At 41.4% G+C, this 26722-nt stretch overlaps 2 protein-coding genes across 7 annotated transcripts in view; one reads left to right on the top strand and one right to left on the bottom strand.

The window, feature by feature from the left end:
- CUNH2orf15 (chromosome unknown C2orf15 homolog) overlaps positions 1-8320 on the bottom strand; it is an 11842-nt gene extending 3522 nt beyond the window's left edge. The window contains exon 1 of the mRNA XM_023731970.1: positions 8076-8320. Coding sequence (XP_023587738.1) covers positions 8076-8320 — 245 coding nt within the window. The remainder of the gene's footprint in view (positions 1-8075) is intronic.
- Positions 8310-26722, top strand: part of TSGA10 (testis specific 10) — a 112566-nt gene continuing 94153 nt past the window's right edge. The window contains exons 1-3 of one of the 6 annotated variants that reach the window (XM_023734113.1): positions 8310-8584; positions 25125-25257; positions 26135-26350. Coding sequence is in view for 1 of the 6 variants with exons in the window: in XM_023734100.1 (XP_023589868.1) it covers positions 8843-8899; positions 17744-17872; positions 26135-26350 (402 nt within the window). In the remaining 5 variants the exon portion in view is untranslated. Of the gene's footprint in view, positions 8585-8608; positions 8669-8832; positions 8900-17484; positions 17498-17743; positions 17873-25124; positions 25258-26134; positions 26351-26722 lie in introns of those variants that run through there. The other 5 variants (XM_023734102.1, XM_023734109.1, XM_023734100.1 and 2 more) reach the window with 5 other exon arrangements.

A 26722-nucleotide genomic window follows, 5' to 3' on the forward strand; every position in this document is an offset into this window, starting at 1 on the left:
CCCCAGAGCCCTCTGCCCAGCAATTCAGTCCCTCAGGGAGTTTGGCTGTGTCTATGGAGCTTCTATCACCTTTCTTTGTACAAGTTGTGTTGGTTTCCCCAGTATTGTGTATTGTCTCACCCTTCGTTTGGTGAAGTTTTTTGATGAACAAAAGTTTTTAATTTTTATGAGGCCTCGTTTATTTTGTCTTTTGCTGTTTGTGCTTTTGTTATTATATTATATTGTTAAAAGCTAGGACTGACAGTGTTGCCCTGCTTTTTCTTCTAAGAATTTTATGGTTTTAGTTTGCACATTTAGATCCTTAATCCATTTTGAACTTTTTTTGTGTATGGTGTGAGGCATGGATCCTGTTTCATTTTTCTACGTCTGAAAATCCAATTTTCCCAGCACCATTTAGTAAAGAGACTCCTATTTCCACATCGAATGTACTTAGCACCCTTGTCAAAAACCAGTTGACGACAGATGTGTGGTTTCATTTCCGGACTCTCAATTCTATTCCATTGGTACATGTGTCCATTGTTATACTAGTAGCAGGCTGTTCTAATTACTGTAGCTGTATAGTATTTTTTAAAATTTGGAAGTGTGAGTTCTACTTTGTTCTTCTCTTTCAACATTGCTTTAGCTATTTGAGGCCTCTGGGCATTGCATATAAAGCTGAGGATTGGTTTTTAGATTTCTGTACAGAGGGTTGTTGGAATTTTGATTGGGATTGTGTTGAATCTAGAGATTGCTTTGGGTAGTATTGAAATTTTAACAATATTAAGTCTTCCAATCCATGAACATGGAGCATCTTTCCATTTATTTAAGTCTTCTTTAATCTCTTTCAGCAGTGTTTTATAGTTTTCATTGTATAAGTCCTTCACCTCCCTGGTTAGATTTATTCCTAGGTATTTTATTCCCTTAGATGGTGTTGTAAATGGAATTGTTTCCTAATTTCTCTTTCAGATTTCTCATTGCTGGTGTATAGAAACCTTTCTTGCCATTTTAATGATCTTTTACTTTCTTCATGTATGATGTTCTTGATATCATCAAGATGTTCTGGTTTTTGTCATTAGTGTTCAGTGCTTCAAATCTATTTTTGAGATTGTCTCTAAATTCAGGCTGGATGTATTCAAGGTCATACTTTGGTCGTTGTAGACTTGCTTTGATTTTCTTCAGCTTCAACCTGAACTTGCACATGAGCAACTGATGGTCTGTTCCATATCTGACCCTTGGTTTTGTTTTGACTGATGATGTGGTGCTTCTCCATTGTCTCTTTCCATAGATGTACTCGATTTGCTTCCTGTGCAGTCCATCCAGCAAGGGTTCACATACTTGTTATTAAGGATGCCCCATCTGGTAAGAGAGATGAGCACGCAACATGGAAGGAGAGCTTGGAAAGTTTCCCAAAGGAGGGGGACCTCAGCCAGGGCTGGGCTTTGAAAGATGGGCAGGAATTGGTAAGCAGAGTTGGCCAGGATGGCAGAGGGGACAGGCTTTCTGGCCTAGAGAAGACAGTGAAGATTCGAGAAAGACCAGCGCTCGCTGGAGAATAGTGATCTGCCAAAGATGCTCTAGCATCAGTGTGACATCTGGAGCGGACTCCATAGCTGTGAATAAAAGTATGAACCTACTTTTTATAATCTAGTCTTTCTTTAATATTTAAGCAGTGTGGTATCTTTTGACAGTTTATAATTCTATCTCCATCCAGCTTTAGTCATTTATTGACTGAAAATTTCTAAAGATATCATTTGAAAATCTGTTCATCCACATTTGTGACTTAATGTCTGTGCCTAATCTGTAACAGAACAGTCCTGGGCCTACTATCATATTTGAAATATAGCAGTTACTCAAATGTTGTTAATATATTAGATAAATAGTATAGATTTGGCTTTCCAGCTATCAAATATAATTCAGCTAAAATTTTTAAAGAACTCTCTGATGACATTCTAAATGTAAGTACACCTGTTTCTTAGATTTAGACTTAAAAGTGAATTTTTTTTCCTCATCAAATAAATATCCAATACTACCTTAAAATTAATAAAAATGGGTGCATTCTACTCTTTGGTTTCTCCTCTTTAATTAATTAAAAAGGAAACACTCCTCCCCAAAATGTGTAACTTGAATCCCATCATGAGGAAACAGAGACTGAAACTAAAAGGAATTCTACAAAACAAACAGCCTCCACTCCTCAAAAACATCCGTGTCAGGAAGACAAAAAGGCTGAGGACGAGTTCCTGATTAAAGGAGGCTGAGGCGACATGACTTCCGAACGCAATGAACGGTCCTGAACTGGAAGGAAAAAGGTAAAATATACGGAACGTCACTTGGACAGCTGGAGAAATCTGAATATGGATGGTTTATTAGATAATAATATTGCATCCGTGTTAAACTCCCCGAATGTCATAATTGTACTGTGGCCATGTAAGGGAATGTCCTTGTTCTTAGGAGGTACGTGCTGAAACAGAGGTGAAGGATCAGATCTGCAACTTGCTCTCATTGTTCAGTGACAGACAGAAAATAACATATGCAAAATGTTAACAAGTGTTGAATCGAGGAGGTAAATGATAAATACCTGTTCAATGTATCATTCTTGTAATGTTTCTGTATGTTTAAACTTTTTCAAAATACAAAATTTTAAAAAAGTATTAAAAAAACAACAAAACTCTATGAAACAGCATACTACATTTGAAGTCAACAAAGGTAAAATAATGGTAGCATATAATTATAAACTAGTACATTAAAACATCATTCTAACAGAGGGATTGAAAAGAAATTAAATACAATAGGATAAAATGGCCCTATTAATCTCACCTTAAGTTCCTCTGGGGTCTTGAGGACATGAACAGAGAACAAGTCTATTTGGGCCTCTTTGGCTTGGCATTCAGGTTGCTATTCAAAAAGAAATATTGAATGCTTATAGAAGAATAAAGGTCCATAAATAAATTTGGACAAAAAGAACAGAGAGACTTGCTTTACCAGATATTAAGACATGCTACAAAATCAAAGTAACAAAAACATCTACTACAGCTGCAGGAACAAATAAATGACCAATAGAACATAACGGAGCTCCAAAATGGACCTAGGTATGTGTAACAGCTTCATATAGGATAAAGAAAGCACTATAGGGCAAAGGAATGAGTCCTCGTGGAGCAGTGGTTAAAGCACTTGGCTGCTAACTGAGGGTTGGCAGTTCAAACTCACCAGCTGCTCCGTGGGAGAAAGGGGTGGCTGTCTGCTCTCATAAAGATTACAGCCTTGGAAACTCTACGGGGAAGTTCTACTCTGTCCTGTAGGGTTACTATGAGTCAGAATCGACTCAAGGGAAAGGGTTTAGCTTTATAAGGCAGAGAGGATACAACAGACTACATTTAGTATAATATAATGAACACTAGCTCACTATATGGATGAAAAATAAAGCAGGATCCCTATCTTATATACAAAAGTACACCCCAGATGCATTGAAAACCTAACTGTGAATGCAGGACTATAAAACCAATAGAAAAAATATAGCTCGATATATTTATCACCTTCTGGGGGAGACGAATGTCTTGAACAAGACCTAAAAAGCTTAAATAATAAGGGGAAAACAGATGGACTTGATTACTCAACATTAAGAATATCTACTCAGTAAAGAAAGTTAAAAAGATGGAAAAGGGACTGGAAGAAGATACTTGCTATGTGCAAAACGGACGGGATTTAATCACTAGAATATGAAAGGAAGTCCTACAAATCTACAAGGAAGAAGGAAACCCAATAGAAAAATGGGCAAAGAATAGAAAGACACAATTCACAGACTGGTAATCCCAAATAGATGAGTACACAAAGAGATATTCAAACTTACTAGTAGCCAGCGACATGCACGTTTTTTACCATCAGAATGATACACTTTAGAAGGTGGATAGCACTGAGCACAAGAGAACGCAGGATGACAGGAAACCTTATGCGCTATTGGTGGATCATTATCAACTCTTCTCTTTATCTCTGATTCCACATACAATCCCTCAATGAATCTGTCTCTACTTCTACCCTTGCCCATCCCTCCCCAATGTATTCTCCAAGCAGTATCAGGAATGAGCCTTTTAAAACATAAGCCAGATCACATCACTCCTCTGCTCAACGTGCCCTAGTTGCTTCCAATCTCAGAATAAAAGCCAAATTTTCTACATACCTGTCCCCAGCTGTGGTAGACAGAATAATGTCCCCTGTTATGGACTGAATTGTGTCCCCCTAAAATGTGTATCAACTTGGCTAGGCCATGATTCCCAGTACTGTGTGGTTGTCTACCATTTTGTGATCTGATGTGATTTTCCTATGTTTTGTAAATCCTAACCTCTATGATGTTGATGAGGCAGGATTAGAGGCAGTTATGTTAATGAGGCAAGACTCAATCTATAGGATTAGGTTGTATGCTGAGTCAATCTCTTTTGAGATATAAAAGAGAGAATGGAGCAGAGAGGAGAGGGACCTCCTACCACCAAGAAAGAACCAGGAGCAAGCGTGTCCTTTGGACCCATGGTCCCTTTGCTGAGAACCTCCTAGACCAGGGGAAGATTGATAACAAGGGCCTTCCCCCAGAGCCAACAGAGAGAGAAAGACTTCCCCTGGAGCTGGCACCCTATATTTAGACTTCTAGCCTCCTAGACTGTGAGAGAACCATTTCTCTTTGTTAAAGCCATCCACCTGCAATATTTCTGTTGTAGCAGTACAAGATAACTAAGACAGCCCCCAAAGCAGATGTCCACATCTTAATCTTCAGAATTTGTGAATACGTTATGTTACTTGGTGTGGTGAAATGAGTTCCTTTATGTGGCCTTTTGCTTTGGTTCTTTGGAAAAACAGCTTGAGATATTTTTTTCCCCTAAGCCTTAACAAGATACCTTTGCCCTTGTTTTCTACTCTAGAAGGTTAGTTACTTTGGTCCAGGTTGATTAACATTTCCTGGGTAAACTGTAAACAACTTGTGGTTTGATACTTTTTATCTGGTCCTGGGCTGCAGTTTGCCCTGTGACTGGTATGCACCTTGCAGGGATTGGTCAATAGACTATGCAGATTAAGTGTTTGTAGCCTACTACGCAAATGAAGTGTCTGAAGCCTACCCAGAGGGTATTGGTCAGTTTGTGGCCCTGGTGGAAGGGCCATGCCTTGTATGGTCTGTGAGTTCTACGTGTCCATTGCAATGGATTATCGAACGCAGAAGTAGAGTGCCGTGGGAAGGACAGCTGGTGTCAGAATTGGTAAAAATGTTGGAGAGTGGAGGTATGTTTGACTTCCACCTCCTGGGAATCAATTTTGTGCTGACAGTGATTCTCATTATCCTCGCCCCGACCCCATGAAGTTAGACAGGTTCTGACTCTATTACTACTCTGACCATTTTGTACTTGGCACGGGGGATTTAAGGTTGCATGTAAAATTAAGGAGATTATCCTGCACTGAGTGGTTCCGTTGGAATCACAAAGATCTTTATAAGTGAAAGAGGGAGTACAAGTGTTAGAGTGGTGCAGTGTGAGAAAGACTTGCCTGGCCATTGCTGGCGTTGAAGACAGAAGGGGACCACAAGCCAAGGAATGCAGGCAACCTGTAGAAGCTGGAAAAGGCAAGAAAACAGATCTGCCCTGACAGTCCCCAGAAGGAACGCAGCCCTGTCAAAACTTATTTTAGCCAAACCAAACCTAAAAACCAGACCCGCTGCCATCAAGTTGATTCCAACTCACAGCAGCCCTATAGGACAGAGTAGAACTGTCCCATAGGGTTTCCAAGGAGTAGCTGATGGATTCAAACTGCCGACCTTTTGGTTAGCAGCCGAGCTCTGAACCACTGTGCCACCAGAGCTCCTATTGTAGCCTCCCTCATTTTGGACATCTGACCTCCACTTGTAACTAGTGGCTACTATTTTGACCAGGTAGCTCTGATGTATCAAACTGTTTCCAAGTAAACATCTCAGAATATGCCCAAAGGTACTTGAGAAAAAACAAACTAACAAAAAACACCTAAAAAAACTCCAACACCCAATAATGTAAACATTGCAATAGCCAATCAAAAACTAGCTGGCAGGAAAATACCACCCCTAACCAGGAGAAAAAAAAGCCAGTTAACAGAAATAAATCCAGAAATGACACAGATGGTAGAACAGCACACAAAAACCTTAAAACAGCTATTTTAAATGTATTCCATACTTCCAAGAAGATAGAGAGCAAAGCATGAACGTGATTCGATTGAGAAATAGAAGATATAAAAAAAAAAATGGGGCTTCCAGAGATGAAAACTACAGTGGATGGATCAATGCCGCCAAGGGAAAGAATGATAAGCCTGAAGAAACAGCAGTGGCGTCCAGTTAGCATCCAATAGAAAGAAAGAAACAGGGCTTCAGTGAGCTGTGGAACAACAATCAAGTAGCTTAACATGTAATTGGAGTCCCAGATTTTTTTTTGCAGGGGTAAGAGGGACAAGAGGGAGATAGGAACAAAAGAGAGAGGAAAAAAAAAAAAAAAAAAGGCAAAACGAGGTTTTTGTAGTGAAGCTTGTGAAATGATGGAAAAAGTGAGGGAATAGAAAACTCCAACCTCAGAACTACACAGGAGCGTCTGTCAGAAGGGAGAGAGCAGAGCTGCTATACAAGGCGCAGCCGGTGGGGCGTTCGCCGCGGCTACCCAAGGCGCAGCCGGTGGGGCGTTTGCCACTGCTATACAAGGTGTACCTGGTGGGGCATTCACCACTCCTTGGGTTTCCATAAAGGGAAAGAAATTTTTCACTTGTTTTGGGTTAGAGGAGGAGATTAGTCCTTGATAAGGGAAAAAAGGGGGGGGGGGGAATGACCTTTTCCCTGTATTCTTTCCAAAGAATCTTCAGTAACATTTAGTGGCGTACATAAACGCTTAACCTTTTGTTATTCTTCCTCCAAGGGAAGTACTTTCCTACTTCCTAGATTAATACCACCCCCTCCAAGTCTTCAACTCCAAATGATAGTTTTAAAGTTAGTACATTCTTTCCTATTTCAATGCTATATATTGAGAACCTTTTATTCAAAATAATCCTAGTATCTGAAGAGGAAACAACAGAATATACAGTATTCCCCCTAAAATAACTTTTCAGGAGGGTCTTTGAGAGCTTGTTCTTTGATGGCACATTTTATTAATTAGATGTAATTACATTTCAGAGGCAGTGCATTCCTTGGGACCTTTGACCTCTGAATCTAAAATAACAAGGGCACTCGATTTAATTTTCTAGTAGCTAGCATTTATTACAAACTATATGGTCTCTGAAAATAAATGTTACAAAATATGAGAAAATGTAATGGCACAAATAATGATGAAAAAATCAGAACGGAGATTGGCAATACATACAGCACTTTATGTTTAAATGTACCTTATGAAGAAACTAGTTCTAACAGAAAAATTGTTTATGCCTGCCAATAATGTTGTGGAAAAAGGTTACTCACCCGGCAAAACCAGGAATTGTCAGTCTCTTCTAATCTGCGCTTACTTTTGGAATGCACAGGCTTATACTATCTCAGGATCATCAGAGGACTCCTGTACGAAGCTAGTATCTATTTCATCTGCAGGAAAAGACCGAGATAAAGTCACCGTTACGGTTCAGAAGGTCTTGGGTTACTTAAAGGTGGGACATGTTCAACATTAAGAAACGTTAAGAAGACAAGAGTTCGTTTCAAGCTGGGATCCAAAAACTGGCAAAAGAATGCAATGCCCATTCTTTCTCACTAAAAAGCTCTCTTCTCCACTTTAAGGCGATATAGTTAATTTTAACATAGTTGGATGGCCAAAAATAATATTACACCGGCTTAAATGAGACTGAAAGCTCCTGGTTGAGAGAAGACAGGTTTAAATGGTATTAAACAGGACAACAATCCATACACTATAAATACCAAGTGGGGCTGTATACCCTATCCTTTCTGTTAATTGTCACGAGGGGCGTTAGAAAAGGGGAGTTAGCGCACCGGCATGTGGAGAAGGAATACCGGGCAGGAATCTTTCATTGCTAGTTCTGCTCCTTCTCGATTCAACCCTAATTTGATCCTGTAGGGTTGTCCGGGGCCGTGGGTCCGCAGGCTCCCTAGACTGCAGGGTGTCCGCGCTCACCGGGACAGGCCTACCCTCCCGAGAGGCTGCAAGCAGGAGGCCCCGAGCTCGGAGGCTTCCCCAAACAGGCGCCTGACTGCGGCAGGAGAACGCACCAACCTCCCAGAGCCCAAGAGCAGCTCTGAGAACTGGCCGGTCCACTGAACGGGGACCCAGAACCGTGCCTGCTCTCCCGTAAAAGTGGCCCAAAGCTGTGGCCACGAAGCAGCAGGTGTTCCAGATGGGTGGGGTACGGCCCCGCGCATGCGCGTTCTATCCAGGTGCTGCAGCAGCTGGCAGAGAACAAGATACAAATCGTGGAAAAGGGGCTTGCAGCCGGTTACTAGGAGACGGGACGCGCGGACTGGGCGACTAGGCGCTGCGTGGGCGTGCGCCTGCGCGGCGCGGATGGGCCAGGAAGCGGCCTCTCCTCGGCGCCCGGAAAGGCAGGCAGGGGGCGGTACGCGTCGCTTCGTGCGTGGGTGCGCGCGCAAGGCTTGTAGTACCCGCGAGAGGGCGTGTTGAGCCAGGTACGCGTGCGCACGGGGAGCGGGGGCGCGCGGGACGGAAGCGGAGTGAAGGCACCCGGGAGGTGGAGGACGAGCCCCCCTCAGGTACAGAGCGTGAGGGCGGGGCCGAGGCGGCGCTAACCGCCCCCGCCTCCTGCCGCCGGCCCCGGGGCGGGGCCAGGTCGATTTGGGGCTGGGAGGGGAGGGGACAGGGGCGGAGTATGGAGGCGGGGAGGGCCGTGGACGCCCGGCGGAGGCCGAGGACCGGCAGTCGCGGGGATGAGCTCCGGAGAAGACGGCGGGCCAGGAACCCCGGGGAGGGACCCGGAGCTCCAGGTGGAAGCAGCGGGGGTGCGCCGGGTTGGGGGAAAGCAGCTCCTGGGCCGGAAGGCCCGCGAGGGGGCGGCTGCAAGGGGGCGGGTGAGAGAGGGCGGGTGTGGCGGAGGTGGGGGCTGAGGATGACCCCCCAGGTGGGTGTTCTCTGCTAGAGCCGCCGTGGGGGGCAGCAGCGGGCAGAGTTGGGGTCGGGGGAAGATGGAGCATCCAAAGCCCCCCAGGAGCAAACTTTGCTCCACTTGTGTCTTGGGAGCGTAGGGTTGATCCCAGTTCCTATGGTGACCGCTTCGCTTCCTGCCGCAGCTCGCCGCCTGGTTGTTGGGGGGACTGTTTAGCAACGCTCTGGAGTGGAGCTGAGAATTTGGAAGTCCAGCCTGGCTCCTCCTGACTCCCGGCCTCTCGCTTTGTAGACTTTGGGAGGTGAAGTGCAGAGATTATGTAGGCATTTGCATGAAAATCTCGTATAATGTCAGTGGAAATAACACACAGGAGAGGCAGTGTAAACAGGCTTTTGGTTAAAAAGACATTTGAGACCGAATTGGATACTTGTGCGGTGATCGTGGATCTGACGCCTAAAAACGCGTACGAATACAGTTCTTTTTTTCTTTAAATAAAGTCAAGACTTAAGGCTTCAGGAAAAGTTTGTTAGATGAGAGCGTGTCTCCAGTGTTTGCCTTCTTCCACACCAGCCCTTAGTATCCCAGCGTATTGTTTTTAATTTCCTCTGCTGGTTTTCAGCATTTCAAGTACGCTTTGTTTCCCCTGAGGAGGGAAGTAGAATACTAAAGAGTTTGTAACTAGAATAAAATAGGTTAGTTATAAAAGTAAGGCGTCGTGTCCTTCAGATCTGCCTCCAGTATAAAACTGATTCCTGTTCCCTTCTCTCTTAGTTAGGGGGAAGTAACTAGGAAGGCACATTAATGAAATACCTATTTTAAGCCCTAAACTTTAGTATTATTTAATGACAGCTTCTAAAATACATCTTTTTTTGTTTATGTTCTGAAAAAAAAAGCACTGCTGATAGCCCAGGATATAATCAGGGAAAGAGATTCCCGGGGCTTGCTTTCTGTGGTCTTCTTCAGTTCAGACACTAAGACAAGTATGTTTTAGGATGATTTGGTTTTAAAGCTCTGCATATACAGAGGCAATTAGAGCAGATGTTATTATCTACCTCCTTTTCCCATCACACACCCTCCTCCCCAGAGGAAGCCACTATTCTGACTTCTATGATTTTCCTTATGGTTTGACTGTTCCGTATAGTTTTGCCACCTTTGTGAAAATGCACATTATAGTTTGGCTTGTTTTTGAACTTCATGTAAATAGAATTGTACTAAATCTCCTTTTCGTTGTGTTTCTTTACTCAACAGTATGTTTTAAAATTTATCCTTGTTGCTTGTAGTTTGTTGATAAGTGTTCCATTGTGAGAGTAAACCGCAATTTATGGACTTTACTGTTGGTGGATAGTAAGGTTTTTACAGTCATGTGATTATGAACAAAACTATGAACTTTCCTTATGAAGACAGTTTTAAAAAAGAAAGCAAAAACTCAATGCTTGTTGACGTTTTGTGGAACCAGATTTCAGAATCCCATATAAAAGTACACCAGTATTGTTTATTATTCTGTCAAAATAGTCAATAGATATTTGTCGAGCACATAGTATGTGCCAGATATTTTGGTTAATATTGATGATACTTTTTAGCACATGATCTTACATCCTGTTTGTCTGAAAAATTGAGACTACCAAGCAGAAACTCCCTCAAATTTCTACCCTTCTTGCCTATCCTTGCTTTTCTCTTTCTTGTCTCAGAGGACAATGCAATCCTTTCCTTATATTACCTCAGGGGCCTTTCTCCATTATTAACATTAACCTATGTCTTAAAAATCTTCTTTGTTTCTTTAGCTCAAGTAGATATATGAGGCTAAACGGGCAGCTTCTGTCCAGAGGTGAGATGGGAAGGCAGAGAGGGTTAGGAGCCGGTTGAATGGACACGGGAAATCACGGGTGGAAAGGAGGAGTGTGCTGTCACAGTAGACGGAGAGTAATCAGGGTCACATAATAATGTGATGTATAAATTTTTGTATAAGAGACTAACTTGATATGTAAACTTTCACTTAAACTACAACAATAAACAAACAAAAAATCTTCTTTGTTTCTGCACTGTAGGTTTTCTTAACCTGGAGTCCAAGGTCTTTAGGGAGTTGCGGTGGTGGTGGTGTGCCGTCGAGTTGATTCCAACTCATAGCGACCCTATATGACAGAGTAGAACTGCCCCATAGGGTTTCCTAGGCTGTAATCTTTACAGGAGCAGACAGATAGATCACCAGGGCTTTTCTGCCACAGGGCAGCTGGGTTGGTTCAAACCAGTGACCTTTTAGTTAACAGACATTTCAGTCGGCACCCAAGCACTTAACCATTGTGCCACCAGGACTCCTTATAAGGAGTTCTTGAACTCCTTGAAATGGTAAAGTTTTGTGTGTATTTGCATTTTCTTGAGGAGAAGATCTGGGGCTTTTGCTCAATTCTGAAAGAGATTCTTGATGCAAAGAGAATTAAGATGTTTTTCTTCTCTTGTAATGACCCTCCCACAACTGTGGTCTTCCTCCACCTTTAGCTCTGCCTCTCTTCCTCTCACAACCATGCTTTCTAAAAGCAGTTTACATTTTCGGTGTCTTTTTCTTTACTTCTCATTCATTGATTAGCCCTCTTTTTTATTGTAAAATTTCTGGTGAAAATATACACAACAAAACATATACCCAATTCAACAATTTCTACATGTACAGCTCAGTGACAGTGGTTGCATCCTTCACATGGTGTCACTGTTCTCACTGTCTCTGCCCATGTTGTTTTACCACCGTTAACTTAAGGCTGTCTGCCCCTAGAAGTTCTCATCTGTGCTTTAGAGTTATTGTTGTTAATTTGATCTCATATAGATAATTCTTTAACAGAGCACAGTACTCAAGGCAAACAGTCTTTATTAATTGGGCTAAACTGTTGCTTAGTTTAAAGATTCGTGGGAATCAAGATTTACAAGTTGTTTCCAGGCAATAGATTCAAGGGTTCCTCCAGTCTCAATGTATCCAATAAGTCTGGTTTTCATAAGACTGTAAAGTTCTGTGCCACAATTTTTCTCCTTTTGATCAAGATCCAACTGTTGGGTGTTTGATCAAAATGCTTGGTGACGGTAGCTAGGCACCATCCGTTTCTTCTGGTCTTATGGCAAAGGCAGTAGTAGTTCAGTGGAGGCAGTTAGCCCTGCAGTCCGTCTCCTTCTCCGGGTCTCCTTTCTCTGTTGTGATTGGTCCTCTTCATACTTGTTTCAAAACCACATGCATCATTGGAACCAAAATTCGTTATGTTGAAAACGTTTTCTTGCGTACCGCCAGCTTTGTGCTGGACATTTTTTAGGCACTAGGGATATAATGGTGACAAGAGTCTAGCTCTCTTGGATCTTATATTCTAGTAAGAGGAGACAGTAACAAGTGAACAAACAAATGATTTAATTTCAAGTAGCAATAAGTGCAAATAGCCTAATAAGAGAGTGACTAGGAGAGAGACTGTTTTAGGTAAGAAGACCCACTGATATTTGAGCCAAAGAGCTAAGGATGAGAAGGAGCCAGCCATGCAAAGAGCTGAGGAGAGAGTGCTCCTGGCAGAGGGACAGCAAGGACAGAGTCCTTGACGTGGAATGAGACTGGCACATTAGAAGAACAGAAAGAAAACAGATAAAGCTGGAGTGAGTGAACAAAGAAGAAAGTGCTAGGCCTATCTGAGAAGCGAAGGCAGGGACCAAGTCATGTAGGGCCTTAAAACCCATTGCCGTCGAGTCAATTCTGAGTCATAGTGACCCTGGAGGACAGGGTAGAACTGCCCCATAGGGTTTCCAAGGAGCAGCTGGTGGATTCGAAATGTCGACCTTTTGGTGAGCAGCTGTAGCTCTTAACTACTCCACCACCAGGGCTCCGGGGCTTTAGAGGCCGCAGTAAAGGTTTGGATTTTATTCTAATTGCAGTGGTAAGCCATTGGAGTGTTTTGAGCGGAATCTTGTTATTTTAAAGTGATTCTTTTGACTGCAGTGTGGAGAATAGATTGTAGGGAGCAACAGTAGAAGCAGAAAGGCCAGTTAGGAAACTGCTGCAGTAATTCAGGTGTAGGTGATGGTGACTTGGACCAGGGAAGTGGTAATGAGAATGTACAGAAGTGAATGGGTTTAATGATAGATCTCGGAGGTAGAAGTATTGGATTAAAGGAGGTCAACGAAAGAGAAAAAAATTGATTCCTTGGTTTTTGACCTGAGCACTAGCACAAATAATAGTGTCGTTTGACACGGGGGAGACTGGGAAGGAACGTAGGGGAAGCAGGTTTCAGAGCAGGGGTCCAGGTGGGGGAATTCAGAGATCCAGTGTAGACACGTTAAAGTTGAGATGATTGTGGACATCGAGTAAACACACTACAATGTGTTAAATGCTCCAGTAGGTGTGTGTTTATAGTTCTTTGGGAACATGGAGAATATATCCTATGTTTGTTTGGAGGAAGTACAGGTCAGAAATACCCTTTTCCTGACCACAACTACCACGGCCTCCACCAGACTGAGTCCAGCACAACTAGATGGTGCCCAGCTACCACCGCTGACTGCTCTGACAGGGATCACAATAGAGGGTCCCGGACAGAGCGGGAGAAGAATGTAGAACAAAATTGTAACTCACAAAAAAAAAAAAAGACCAGACTTACTGGTCTGACGGAGACTGAAGAAACCCCAAGAGTATGGCCCCCGGACACCCTTATAGCTCAGTAATGAAGTCACTCCTGAGGTTCAGCCTTCTGCCAAAGATTAGACAGGCCCGTAAAACAAAATGAGACTAAATGGGCACAGCAGCCCAGGGGCAAGGACGAGAAGGCTGGAGGGGACAGGAAAGCTGGTAATGGGGATTCCAAGGTCAAGAAGGGGAGAGTGTTGACATTTCGTGAGGCTGGCAACCAGTGTCACAAAACAATATGTGTATTGTTTAATGAGAAACATGTTTGTTCTATAAACCTTCATCTAAAGTATAAAAACAAAACAAAACAAAACTTTTTTCCTTGCCCCTTTCTCTGTGTTTGCTTAGTGTGCACGTGCATTCCCCTGATTTGGCACCAACCATGCTGTATTGTAACTTCTAATTTATTTATTGTGGACTTCCCTAGACTCACTGAGGGTTGAAATTATAGTTTTTTATTTGTTTCCATCTTTTTATCCCCAGAAGCTCATATTACTGGTTCATTCTTGTTCTAGTTATGTATAAATTTGTTAGATAAATTAATAAATGTGACTGTTAAAATCTGATAGCACGAAATAAGACAGCGGTAGTGGGAAGGAAGAAATGTATTTGCCAGATTTTAGGGAGAAGATCAGTAGGATTTGATGGCCAATTAGATAAGTTGAGTCAGTGAGAGGAATTAGTTATAATAGTAATAGTAAATACTAGTAATAGGTATACCACTTATTACATGCCAGGCACTATTCTAAGTGCTTTGTTTGTATTAACTCATTTAATCCTCACTGCACCTCTATGAGGAAAGTACTATTATTATCATCCATATCTCACAGATGATAATAATAGTGGCCAGAGAAGTACTTGGTCACAGTTGCTCAGCTAACGAGTGGCAGAACTAAGATTATGGACGTAGACCTTTTGACTCCAAAGTACATGCTCTTAACTGCTATGCTATGTTGCTTCTCATTGGAGAGTGATTCCGATTCTAGTTCGCGGCTTACAAGTACTTTTATTTGGATTCTCTGGCATCTGTACAAAAGCACAAGGATAGGATTTTAGAGATCGCCGGGATGTAAAAGATACTCAGGTGGCCTGAGGGTGGGAAACCGGCGGGCCGTTCATTGAAGTTTCAAATACATTGATTTCTCTCTCCTTCAGTGATAATGGATCCCTGGTGGCGCAGTGGTTAAGATCTCGGCTGCTAACCCAAAGGTTGGCAGTTCGAATCCACCAGCTGCTCCTTGGAAACCGTATGGGGCAGTTCTGTTCTGTCCTGTAGGGTCCCCTATGAGTTGGGATCGACTTGATGGCATTGGGTTTGGTTTTGGGTTTTCAATGACAATACCTCCAGAGCTAGTGCAGGGAAAGTAGTGATTCCAGCATGCTTGCTCGTGATTGTGAGGTTTTAACTTGTAGGCTGGCCTGATAGGGGACTTCGCAGAACCCCCATTTGACTGTTTCAGTTCACCTAAGAGAAGCAGGAAAGTTCCCATCTGTCTGTTTTCCCACACTGTTTCATTGCCAGCCTGATGTTTGTGTTGACCCCTTCTGTTCTAGGCAGAGCTGTGTGCAGGCTGGTGGGGGTGCAGGGGAACCGTGGGACGCTGTTTGTTCTTATGATTCTAATAACTGTTTGGGAAAGACATACCCAGAAAAACTAAATAGCTGCAAAAAACGTTTTGTAGTCGATATATACAGAAGCCCCAATGAAGAGGTGACCATTATGGGATAGAGAAGACAGGGAAAGCCTCCTGGGAGGATTTGGAATTCAAGACGAGCCTTAAACATGTCTTTTGTGTGTGTGTATGTTAGGTGAAAGTTGACAGAGAAAATTAGTTCCCGTTCTATAGTCTGTACATAAAGTGTTTCACGGCCTTAGTTTCATTCCGCCTTGAGTTCCCCGTTCCCTTTCGTCCTGGTTTTCTACTCCTTCCTGCTTTCTCGTCCTTGCTTTGGGGCAAACATTGCCCTTTTGATCTCATATAATTGACTGTCCTAAGGAGCATGTTGCTCTTGGGTGTTTTAAAGGTGTCTTTAGTTAAATAAAGAAAAAGGTGAGGGCAAAGCTTATGAGTAGAAGATAAAATGTTTCCAAGTGTATGTGTAAAGAATGAGTAGAATGACTTTCATAGAGGACTTCTAGGAAGTATCGAGTAGGAGATACATTTGGAGAAGTGGATAGGGACCAAATTATGAAGAACTCTGAATGCTAGGCAGGTTTAGTGTATATTAAATAGATTCTTGCTATTTAAAGTGTGGTCCCAGCACTAGCTGCGTAAGGATTATCAGGCAGCTTTTCAGAAGTGCGGAATCTCAGGCCTACAGTGCGTAAGAATCTGCGTTTTAACAACATTTCCAGGTTTGTTGGTATGTTTGTTAAAATTTGAAAAGCGCCGCCATAGTGAGGAGTCATTTAATTTGGTTACCCAAGTCAAATGTTTATAACTAGAAACACAGTTGTCAACAGAAACTATGTAAATGATAGTTAGGATTTCAGTCTAGCCCATAACGGCCTAAAAGGTTAATAATTTGAAATAGTCTGTGAGATCTAATATTGAAATTCCAGGTGGGGGAGTAACTGCCGGAATGAAGATCAGAAAAGCCAGTTTGTGTCCTGTTTGGGGAAGGGAAAAAGGGAAATGACTCTGCCCGGCTGGCTAACTGCTGGGTTGCACAGAGTGTAACATAAGCCAGTGACTGGGGAGATCCTGATTCTGCAATTCTCTGAACACTAGATTTTGGAGAACAGCAGCAGTGTTGCAAGGAAAGATGTGGGATGTTCGCAGGAAGTTCTCTCTTCCTTAACATAATTGCAGCTTTAATTCCAGGAAAGAAAAAAAAGTTATTTCTCCAAATTGCACAATTTTTAAGATACATTGATGCAGTGTCAAGTTAAAAAAGTACAATGCAGAGTAGTATGTATAGGATACTACCCTGAAAAAGCCTTTAACATTTGTTATTTTGTACATGTGCAAATGTATCTGTAAGGTAAATCTCTAGAAATTAAATTATTTGGACAGAAGCTGTGTGCATTTGTAATGTTGGTTCCGTTTGTAATGGAAGATTTTACAAAATTCTTATTCTTATGTATTTTATCAATTTACACTGCCACCAGTGATGTCAGAATGTTTAGTTGTCTTTCCAGCTTTTTGATCTTCGCCGTTCTGACGGCTAAAAATGGATAGTATCTCAGTGTAGGTTTAATTTGTATACTCTAAAGGATGAGATTGGACATCTTTACATATATTTAAGAGCCATTTCTTTTCTGTGAAGTGTCCATATTCTTTGCCCATTTTTCTACTGTAGTATTTTTTATTTATAGAATTCTTTTTTTTTTTAATACGTTAGGGAAATCAGCCCTTTGGGGTATGTAACAAATCTTTTTGTTACTATACAAAAGAACGGCAGACATCTAGGTAGTGGCTGCAGGAGTGGACAACATGGGACAGTGGTGGTGTTGTTAGCTGCTGTTGAGTCAGCCCGACACTTGGTGATCCATGTACAGCAGAACGACGTGCTGCATGGTCCTGCCCCATCCCCATGATCAGTTGTAGATCAGACTGTTGTGATCCACAGGGTTTTCACTGGCCCATTTTTGGAAGTAGATAGCCATGCCTTTCTTCCTAGTTCATCTTAGTCTGGAAGCTCCACTGAAACCTGTTCAGCCTCCTAGCAACATGGAAGCCCCCACGGATGGGTCGTTGCCGTGCGCGAGGTGCATGGGCCAGGAATCAAACTCAGGTGTCTCCCACGAACTGCGAGAATTCTACCACTGAACCACCAATGCCTCGTTTTGTTGCTGACCAGTATTTCCTCGTAACAGTAATTACCGTGGGGATAGGTGGGGTATGTCTTGTTTGAAAAAGCATATTTAATACTACAGCTTTGTATTTCAAAAACACAAAAAAGTTTTATGATATAAAGTTTTGAGATATTAAAAGTTTGATGAAATCCTTGTAGCTAGTGGAACAGGGATTAAAAACCCTTGAAGAGCACATCTGAGAATATTGTTAATTTTCAAAATTTATTGATTATTTCTAGAAATCTCAGAGCTGTTTTAAATTGAATACTGTTTTCCATTCTTCCTACTAGGTTACCACCAAAGAACATGATTTTGGTCTAGGGGTTCCAGTTTCTGAAGCTGAAAAATACCAGAATACTCTCCAACTAGAACAAGAAGTGAAAAACCAAGACAGATTCATCAATACACTGAAATTACAGGTCACATTTAGTTTATATGCATATTTCCCTGAATTAATTTGGGACGGAGGGGCTATTTTAAAACAAGGAGATGGAGAATAAATAATTACTAATTCACTATTTGTTTAAGTCTTTGGGTCTAAAATCATTCCGTTTTTATCTTAATTATTTGATACACATGGATTCCAAGGCAGTGAGTGCAACTGTGTGCCAAGTGTTGTATCAGCTGCTTTCAGGTACAGAATCTTACTTAGTCATCTCCAACCTCGTGAAATGGTGAGCTTATTCTCATTTTGCAAACGTGGAAGCTGAAGTTCCATGAGGTTAAATAATTATGATATTCTACTAATGAGTGGCAGAGCTAAGATTTGAATCCAGTTCTTTGAACTCCAAGTTCAGTATTCTTTCCATTCTCCTAGTGCCTGACTTGTGGTATAGCTGTTACTAAAGCCTGTTAGAAAAAGAGGAGCCCTGGTGGTGCAGTGGTTAGAGCTCAGCTGCTAAGCAAAAGGTCGGCAGTTCAAATCCACCAGCCACTCCTTGGAAACCCTGTGGGGCACTTCTGCTTTGTCCTGTGGGGTCGCTATGACTTTTTTTTTCTCTTGGTTTTATTAGAAAAGGAAGGAGCCCTGGTGGTGCAGTGGTTAAGTGCTCAGCTGCTAACCAAAAGGTCCGTGGTTCAAACCCACCAGCTGCTCCGTGGGAAAAAGATGTGGCAGGCTGCTTGTGCAAGCGTTACAGCCTTGGGAACCCTATGGGGCAGTTCTGCTCTGTCCTGTAGTGTCGCTAGGAATTGGAATCGACTTGATGGCATACAACAACGTTAGAAAAGCCTTCCTCTTCTGGGCAGATGGAGTAGATATTTCCCTATTCCTCCTGCTAAGTTCACCTCCCGAGTGTTCCTCCTGCTAAGTTCACCTCCTGAGTATTCCTCCTGCTAAGTACACTTCCTGAGTGTTCCTCCTGCCAAGTACACCTAAGTATTCCTCCCGCTAAGTTCATCTCCTGAGTACTCCTCCTGAGTATTCCTCCTGCTAAGTACACTTCCTGAGTATTCCTCCTCAGTATTCCTCCTGCTTAGTACACCTCCTGAGTATTCCTCCTGCTAAGTACAACTAAAAGCCCTGAACATTATATATAAAACAAACATAAGAAGACGTTGAAAGGTGGAGAGAAGAAAGACCAGCTAGGGACCGCACAACACAAGGAACAACATGTTGACGAGTGCCCTGGATTTTCTTTTTGCTCCGTCTATCCCAGACTTTTGCTCCATCTATCCCAGGGTGCTGGAAAAGCTGATAACATGGACAAAGCCTGCTCTCTCTAGCCAAAGAACCAAGAAAGGGGCCGCCTAGCACGGCAGGCAGCTTTTAGACAATTACTGCTGTACTTGGCAAACACTACAGAAAAAAAAACTACAGCCCCATCCCCACCCGCAATAGCCAAGTAAAGAGTCCAGACTTCCACCCTTGCTGGGCAATAATAAGGCACCCCAACCACACCGCTTCCCTTTTCTCCCAGCCACAGTGGTGTCAAAGAAGGCACCCCAACCACGCCTCTCCCTTTGCTGCCAGCCACGGTGGTGTGAAAGAAGGCTGAGTGAGGAGCCAGGGTTTCATCCTTGCCAGGTTGTAAGGAGGCCCCCAACCCTGCAGTGTCAGAGGAGACCATGTGGGGAGGCTAGAGATCCACTCCCATCTTCTAGAGAAGAGCCCTGTTCCCTCCCCGTTGAGGTGGTGTCAGGAGACCTAGAACAGAGTCAGGACTTTTGCCCCCTCTCAGCAGTAACAAGGCTACCCCTTCATGGCGGTGTCAGTGGAGGATGTGGGGAGCAGTAACAAGGCATCTCTGTACTTCCTGGCCAGGGTGGTGTCAGCAGAGGCCTAGCGGGGTGCCTGAGCTCCCACTCCTGCCTCCCAATAACGAGGAGTGCTTTCCTCCCCAGGGGCCAGCGGAGGCTGAGTGGAGAACCTGATGTTCTGCCCCCACCTAGCAGTAATAGGGCAGTGTCCCCTTTCCTAGCCGGAGCAGTGTCGCAGGAGACCTGCTGAAACACCAGGTTTAAATTAGACCCAGAGCTCAATGGCATGCCATGCCAAGAACCAGGAAGATCACAACTTGAATGAGAAAAGATGGTCAAGAGACGCACGTCAGTACTGAGATGAACCAGGTGTTACAATTCCTGCCAAGGATTTTATGGCGGCCTTCGTATAAGTGCTTCAAAAAGCTGTTATGAGCACACCTGAAACAAATGAAAAAACAGAACATCTCAGCCAAGAAATAAAAAATGTGAAGAACCAAATAGAAATTTTAGAGCTAAAAAATACAATGAAATAAAATCAGTGCATGGGCTCAGCAGCAGAATGGAGTGGAGAGAGGGATGGATGAATAAGGGAACTTGAGAATAGAAAAATAGAAATTACCCAATCCTAGCAACCAGGAGAAAATAGACTGAGAAACAGAACACAACCAACCAACCAACCAACCAGACAAAAACGAACAGAGCATCAGGAACTATCTAGATAAGAAAGGAAGAAATACTTACAGATGACGTAATCATCTACATAGAAAGTGTCATAAAATCTACAGCACTGAAACTAGTGAGTTCAGCAAGGTCATAGGATACAAGAGAAACATAAAAAAATTGTGTTTCTCTGTATTCACAATAAACACACGGAAACCAAAATTGAAAACATGATACCATATAGAGTTACTCAAACAGAAAATAAAATCCTTGAGGGTGACTGTAATAAAACATGTATGTAACTGGTATGCTAAAAACGACAAAATCCTAATGAGAGCAATCAAAGTTAAGATCTAAATAAACAGAGACACGTCTTGTTCATGAATTGGAAGCCTCAGCATAGTAAAGATCTCAGTTCTCCCCAAACTGATGTACAGGTTTAACAAAATTCCTATAAAAACCCAGCATGGTTTTTATAAGTGTTAACAAGATTTTTCTAAAGTATATGTGGGAAGGCAAAGGAACTGGAATAACAATTTTGAAGAAGAATAAAGTGGGAAGAATCAGTCTCGACCTCTCGGTACTATGTTTGCAGCTTCCCGTAACTCTTCAATGACATCAAAATAAAAAGTTTTAAACAGGCTACTTTTTGAGTACTTATTATCTGCAAGAAATGTTACTTGAGCTTTTATAAAACCTGTCTAGCTACAGTTTTGCAAATTATAGATATTCTCTACATTTAACAGATGAGATTCAGTAGGCTCACGTTCATTTTTTGTGAACTCAGATGTATCTTTTAGGATCGAAGGAAATAAAGGTTGGTAAATTACTCAAGGTTGTATAACTGGTAAAGAAATGAAACAGAATGTAAACCTAAGTCCGCCTAAATCCAAAGCTCGCATTCTTTCTATTGCTCTGTACTGCCTCTTCTGAAGTATTTGTGTCCTGAAACTGAGCAAAAGTAGGGTGTAATGTCAGAGGTAAGGGGAGTGTTTATTTATAACATATAAATTTATAATTTATTCATTATGTTTATTTAACAGTATTTTGAGTATTATCTGCTAGCTGGATATTCAGTAATACAGAAATGGAGAGTTATGTTGATACAGAAATGAGAGACAGGGCTCCTTCCCTCAGGTTGCTTAGAGTATAGTGGAAGGGACAAATGATTACAGTACATCTCAACTACACACGAGGCTTTCTGGGGGCCCAGAGAGGAGGATCATTTAAGCTCTCCTGGTGCAGTGGCAGGGCAGCAGACGTTTTTTAGTGTGTTCTTGTTGCTGAGAGATGTGCGTCGAGTAGTCAGGCACAGTAGAAGCCATGAACAAAGACAGAAAGGCGCAGAGACAGATAAGTTGAAATTTATCTGTTTGTTTACCTCGTATGCCATAGTTTGTAAAAAGTACTAATAATGAAGTAGTTTAGATAATAAGGGTCGAGGAAGACTTAGTGAAAGCTTGAGATGAGAATAGCAGACATACAGGAAATCACTGCACACGGTTTCCGCACAGGTTGCTAGAGGTGGGCTGCAGATTTTACTTTAAAATTACTAGAGGCACACGAAGAAGGAAATAGCAGTTAAAGAACTGAATGAGCGAATGAAATTGTTGCACTTCTCCATAAAAGTTTGTATTTAAGTCATTGGGATAAGCCGGCACTCGTTTCTTAGATGCCTTCATGCATTCTTCATCACGTATATCCCATCATTTAAGAAGGAAAATCTGTTTGAAAGAACTTCAGACACTTTTGCCCTTCTTTTCATGCAAAATTCAAGTGTGTCAATGATGGTGTAGTATGTGATTACACAAAATTAATCTGTGGCACTCAGTACTTTTGGAGCACTTCCATCATTTACTTGTTTCTAAGGCTTCTGCAGTGGTGAACTCCTTCATAATCAGAATTTGGCAGTATTTGTTGTATTTTCAAAATCTTAACACATGTAAATACCCTGTACATAGATATGTAAATATTCTGATAAAATACAAATGTCATGTTCTGATAAACACCCTCTTTTGCTTTTTTAGAAGACAAATTTAGAAACATACTCATTGTTGTAAAACAGAAACATATTTTCCACGATAAATAAAATTGAATTTTGCGTCTTCTTAATGTGCCTAATACCTCGTTTATCAGCATATATAGAGTAATATCAAGCCCTGTGTCCCAAGCAACAGACAATAAAAAATGAAACTCACTTGATACATAAATGAAAACTTTTTGTGTTAGATGAATATTTCAGTATTTTTTGGAGGTTTGCTATGTTAGTATTATTATCCATGTTAGTATTAAACATATGCTAAATTGCATCTGTGTGTATGCCAAACATATTTTAAAAAAAGTTATAAATATTGTTTACGAAACAAAGGACGTAACTCTGTACATAAATACTATACAGTTAAAAAGTAAGGATTTAATTCATTGCAGTGTTTGATTTATTTGAGTGTCCTTGCTTTTGTGTGTCATCTGGGACTGGAGTTCCCATTGGTTGTCTACCAGGACGTGTGCAAGAGCATGCCCTTGTGTTCGTATCATGGCAAAGAGCACTGCTGGCCCTGCTGGCTGGAGTTGCTGGGTCAGCAGATGTCGATGTACAAGAGGGTTCTCCCACCATGGATCAGAGACCTGTTATCTATTAATGTAATCATCCTTGCCCAGTAACTGCTCTTGTTGGATCCAGTTGCATATTGGGTGAAGGTAGCAAGAGTTAGACTTGACAGCCCACCCCCACCTCTTGTTTATTAGAAAGAAATAGTATACTCCCAAGAGACCTGCCGAGGTAAGGGGTTTTAATTACATGGGAGGGGACTGTAGGAGGCAGATGTCAACAAAGATGTGACGTGGTAGGAGCCTCACAGCTTAAACAATCTTGTGGTTGGTGCCCCCGTGACCCTACATGAACTTTGTTTCCGGCCGGCACATTCTCACGCGCTGGAGCTGCTTTCAGTTTTATTTAGTGCCCTGCCAGCTCCCTTCTACTGCAGTGCTCACTTTTCCTTGTGTCCTGTCTACGTGACACCTATGGGTTTTTGCTTTGGACAACTGGTGCCCCTGTTTTGTTGATGTCCTAAACCCATGCTTTCCTTGCTTATTGGGCAATCCATCCCTGCTTTGATACCCCAGAGGCCATGGCCCCACCCTTTGAGACTGAGGCTGCTCTGCTTCCCATTCTCCTTCCAACAGTTCTGCTGATCTCTGAGCTGCTACAGGCATGGTTCTTTTCTTTTCCTGGAGAACAACAGATGTAGCTCCTTTGGCGTGTATCCTGCCTGTAGAATTCCAGGAGGCTGACAGTGTTCTCTCCTTTCTTTCTTTCTCTGTCCCCTTAAGTCTAAGCTGATGGGTTTTCTGCTTGGGTAGTTGGTAGATCCATCAGTCACGAAGATTTAGCAAAAGATTCTGTAGCCACATGCTTGGTGAACATTCTAGGACACTTGTCCTTAGTTTGTACAACAGAATTTTCCAAATCTTTAAGGTTTGTTATCATTTTGTACAGTTCATTTTTAAGTCCATCTCTTTCCTCTCGCATTTTACTATAAGCGGCAAGGAGAAACCAGGTGGCCCTTTTAAGATCTTGCTTGGAAATCTCAGCTAAATATCCAGATTCATCACTTACAGGTTTACCGCCACCAAACATTTGAAAATATACAAGTTCTTTGCCACTGCATAAAAAGCGTTGCCCTTCTTCCATTGTCCAAGCACGTGTTCATCATTTTCTTTTAAAGCCGCACCAGAAGCACATTTAATGCCCATGTTTCTAACAACTTTCTCTTGCTGGTGCCACATGTATTCTTTAAGACGACAGAGACTTTCTCTTTAGCTCTTCCCACTTCCTTCTGAGCCCTCACCAGAATTGCCTTTGACGTCCATAATTCTACCAACAGGCTCTTTAAAACAGTCTAGGCTTTTACTATTAAAAAAAAAACAGCAAAACAAAACAACCAAACCCATTGCCATCGACTTGATTCTGACTCATAGCAACCCTATAGGACAGAGTAGAACTGCCCTGTAGGGTTTCCAAGGAGCAGCTGGTGGATATGAACTACCAATCTTTTTGGTTAGCAGCCATAGCTCACCAAAGCTCTTAACCACTGTGCCACCGTTATCCAATTCCAAGACCACTTTCACATTGTAGGTATTTCTTAGAGCAGCATCCCCACTTCTCAATATCAAATTCTGTCTTAGTTATCTAGTGCTGCTGTAACAGAAATACCACAAGTGGGTGGGTTTAAAACACAGAAATTTATTTTCCCACAGTTTAGGAGGCTAGAAGTCTAAATTCATGGTGCTGGCTCTAGGGGAAGGCTTTTTTTCTCTGTCTGCTCTGGAGGAAGGTCCTTATCTCTTTGAGCTTCTGCTCCTAAGTGATCTTCATTTGGCATGACATCTCTTTTCCCCCCCGTCTCTGCTTCCTGGTTTGCTTGTTAAATCTTTTCTATCTCAAAGAGATTGACTCAAGATAAACCCTACACTAATCCTGCCTCATTAACACAACAAAGACATCCTGTTCCCAAATAGGATTGTAACCACAGGCATAAACCCCCCCCAAAACAAAACAAAACAAAACAAAACAAAACGAACCTGTTGCCGTCAAGTCAATTCCGACTCATAGCAGCCCTATAGGACAGAGTAGAACTGCCCCCTAGGGTTTCCATGGAGCGGCTGGTGGATTCCAACTGCCAACATTTTGCAGCCAAGCTCTTAACCACTGCACCACTAGGGCTCATAGAGGTTAGGATTTATAACACATATTTTTGGGGGACACAATTCAGTCCATAGCAATGGGTCTATATATTTTTCTCTTTAAAGGCATTTGGATACTTTGGTGACAGACTCGCTTTCCTTCATTTGTTTATGTGTTGATAGTGGGTTGGGAAGGAAAGCTGTGGTCCTCCACATTAGTCAACAAATACTCAATTGATTTGGTATTTGGCTTAGTTAAGTAAGTTACTGATATTTTCAAAAGGACCTTGCTAAAGAGTTAAGAGTGTTTGGTAACAATAATTAGAAATTTAATTCTAAAGAACTCTTTTAACTAATGATATTAATTATTAAAATTAAATAATTTCAAGACTGTTTTCTTTATTGCAGATATAAAACATTTGACCATTTTTCTAATAGTTCAGTTAAAAATCAGTAGTAATTCTTTTTAAAATAAACCATAAATTGTCTTGAAAAATATAGCTATGAAAAAATTTAAATTTTATTTAAAGGTATCTTTTCAAATAGGTAAAACATTCACATGATACAAAATTCAGAAAGTACAAAAAGGTATACCATTGATTCTAGTCACCAGGTTGCCCTCCTCAGAGGGAAGCTAAGGGAAAAAATTTAAAAATATTTTTTAATACTTTATTTTATGTTGTTATTGGAAATATACACAGCAAAATATTCACCAATCTAACAATTTCTACATGTACAATTAATTGACATTGAATACAGTGTTCAAGTTGTGCAACCATTCTCACCCTCATTTTCTGAATTGTTCCTCCCTCATTAACATAAATTCACTGCCCCCTAAGCTTCTTATCTAACCTTTTGAGTTTCTGTTGTCAATTTGATCCCATATAGATAGTTCTTAAAAGAGCATAATGCTCAAGACAGATATTCCTTACTGATTAAGCTAAACTGTGGTTTAAAGAAGACTTCAGGGGATATTTTTGGTTTAAGGTTTAAAGATTATCTCAGGGCAGTAGTTTTGGGGGTTCACCCAGCCTCAATAGCTCCAGAAAGTCTGGATTCCATGAGAATTTGTAATTCTGTTTTGCATTTGCTAAGGAAAAAATTTTAATGTGATTTTTTTTTTCTAATTATGACAGATTGAAGATCTTAAACAGACAAATCATGGCTTGGAAGAATATGTTAGGAAACTCTTGGATAGTAAGGAGGTGGTAAGCAGTCAAGTAGATGATTTAACCAGCCACAATGAGCATCTTTGTAAAGAATTGATTAAAATTGACCAACTAGCAGAGCAACTAGAAAAAGAGAAAAAATTTGTGGTGGATACCGCCGACAAGGAACTTGAAGAAGCAAAGGTATTGTATTTACTACTGGTCAAGATTTTAATTCTACTTTAAAAATCATGTAATTACTAAATGCAATGGAGAAAGTGACATTATTATTTATATCCTTTGAAAGCCTTTTAGATTTGGCAGTATATTTAAATGTCTAAGGATTAAAATATATCGTATTTCATGTTTTAATTTCTTTGAAAATGTTGTTCAAAAAATTTCTTAATATGTAGTGATTATAAAAACTTTAAGCAACAGAAATGTTTTGTATATTTACCTCCCTCCTCAATCTTTTAACACTTTACAGAGATATCTACAAATAGATACATATAGTTCCATCCTTTTTTTCTTGCCTTTTTTCACATTTATAATTTATTTCACTTTTTTTTTTTTTTT

This window comes from Trichechus manatus, unplaced genomic scaffold, assembly GCF_000243295.1.
Source record: "Trichechus manatus latirostris isolate Lorelei unplaced genomic scaffold, TriManLat1.0 scaffold00004, whole genome shotgun sequence".
Lineage (NCBI taxonomy): Eukaryota > Metazoa > Chordata > Mammalia > Sirenia > Trichechidae > Trichechus > Trichechus manatus.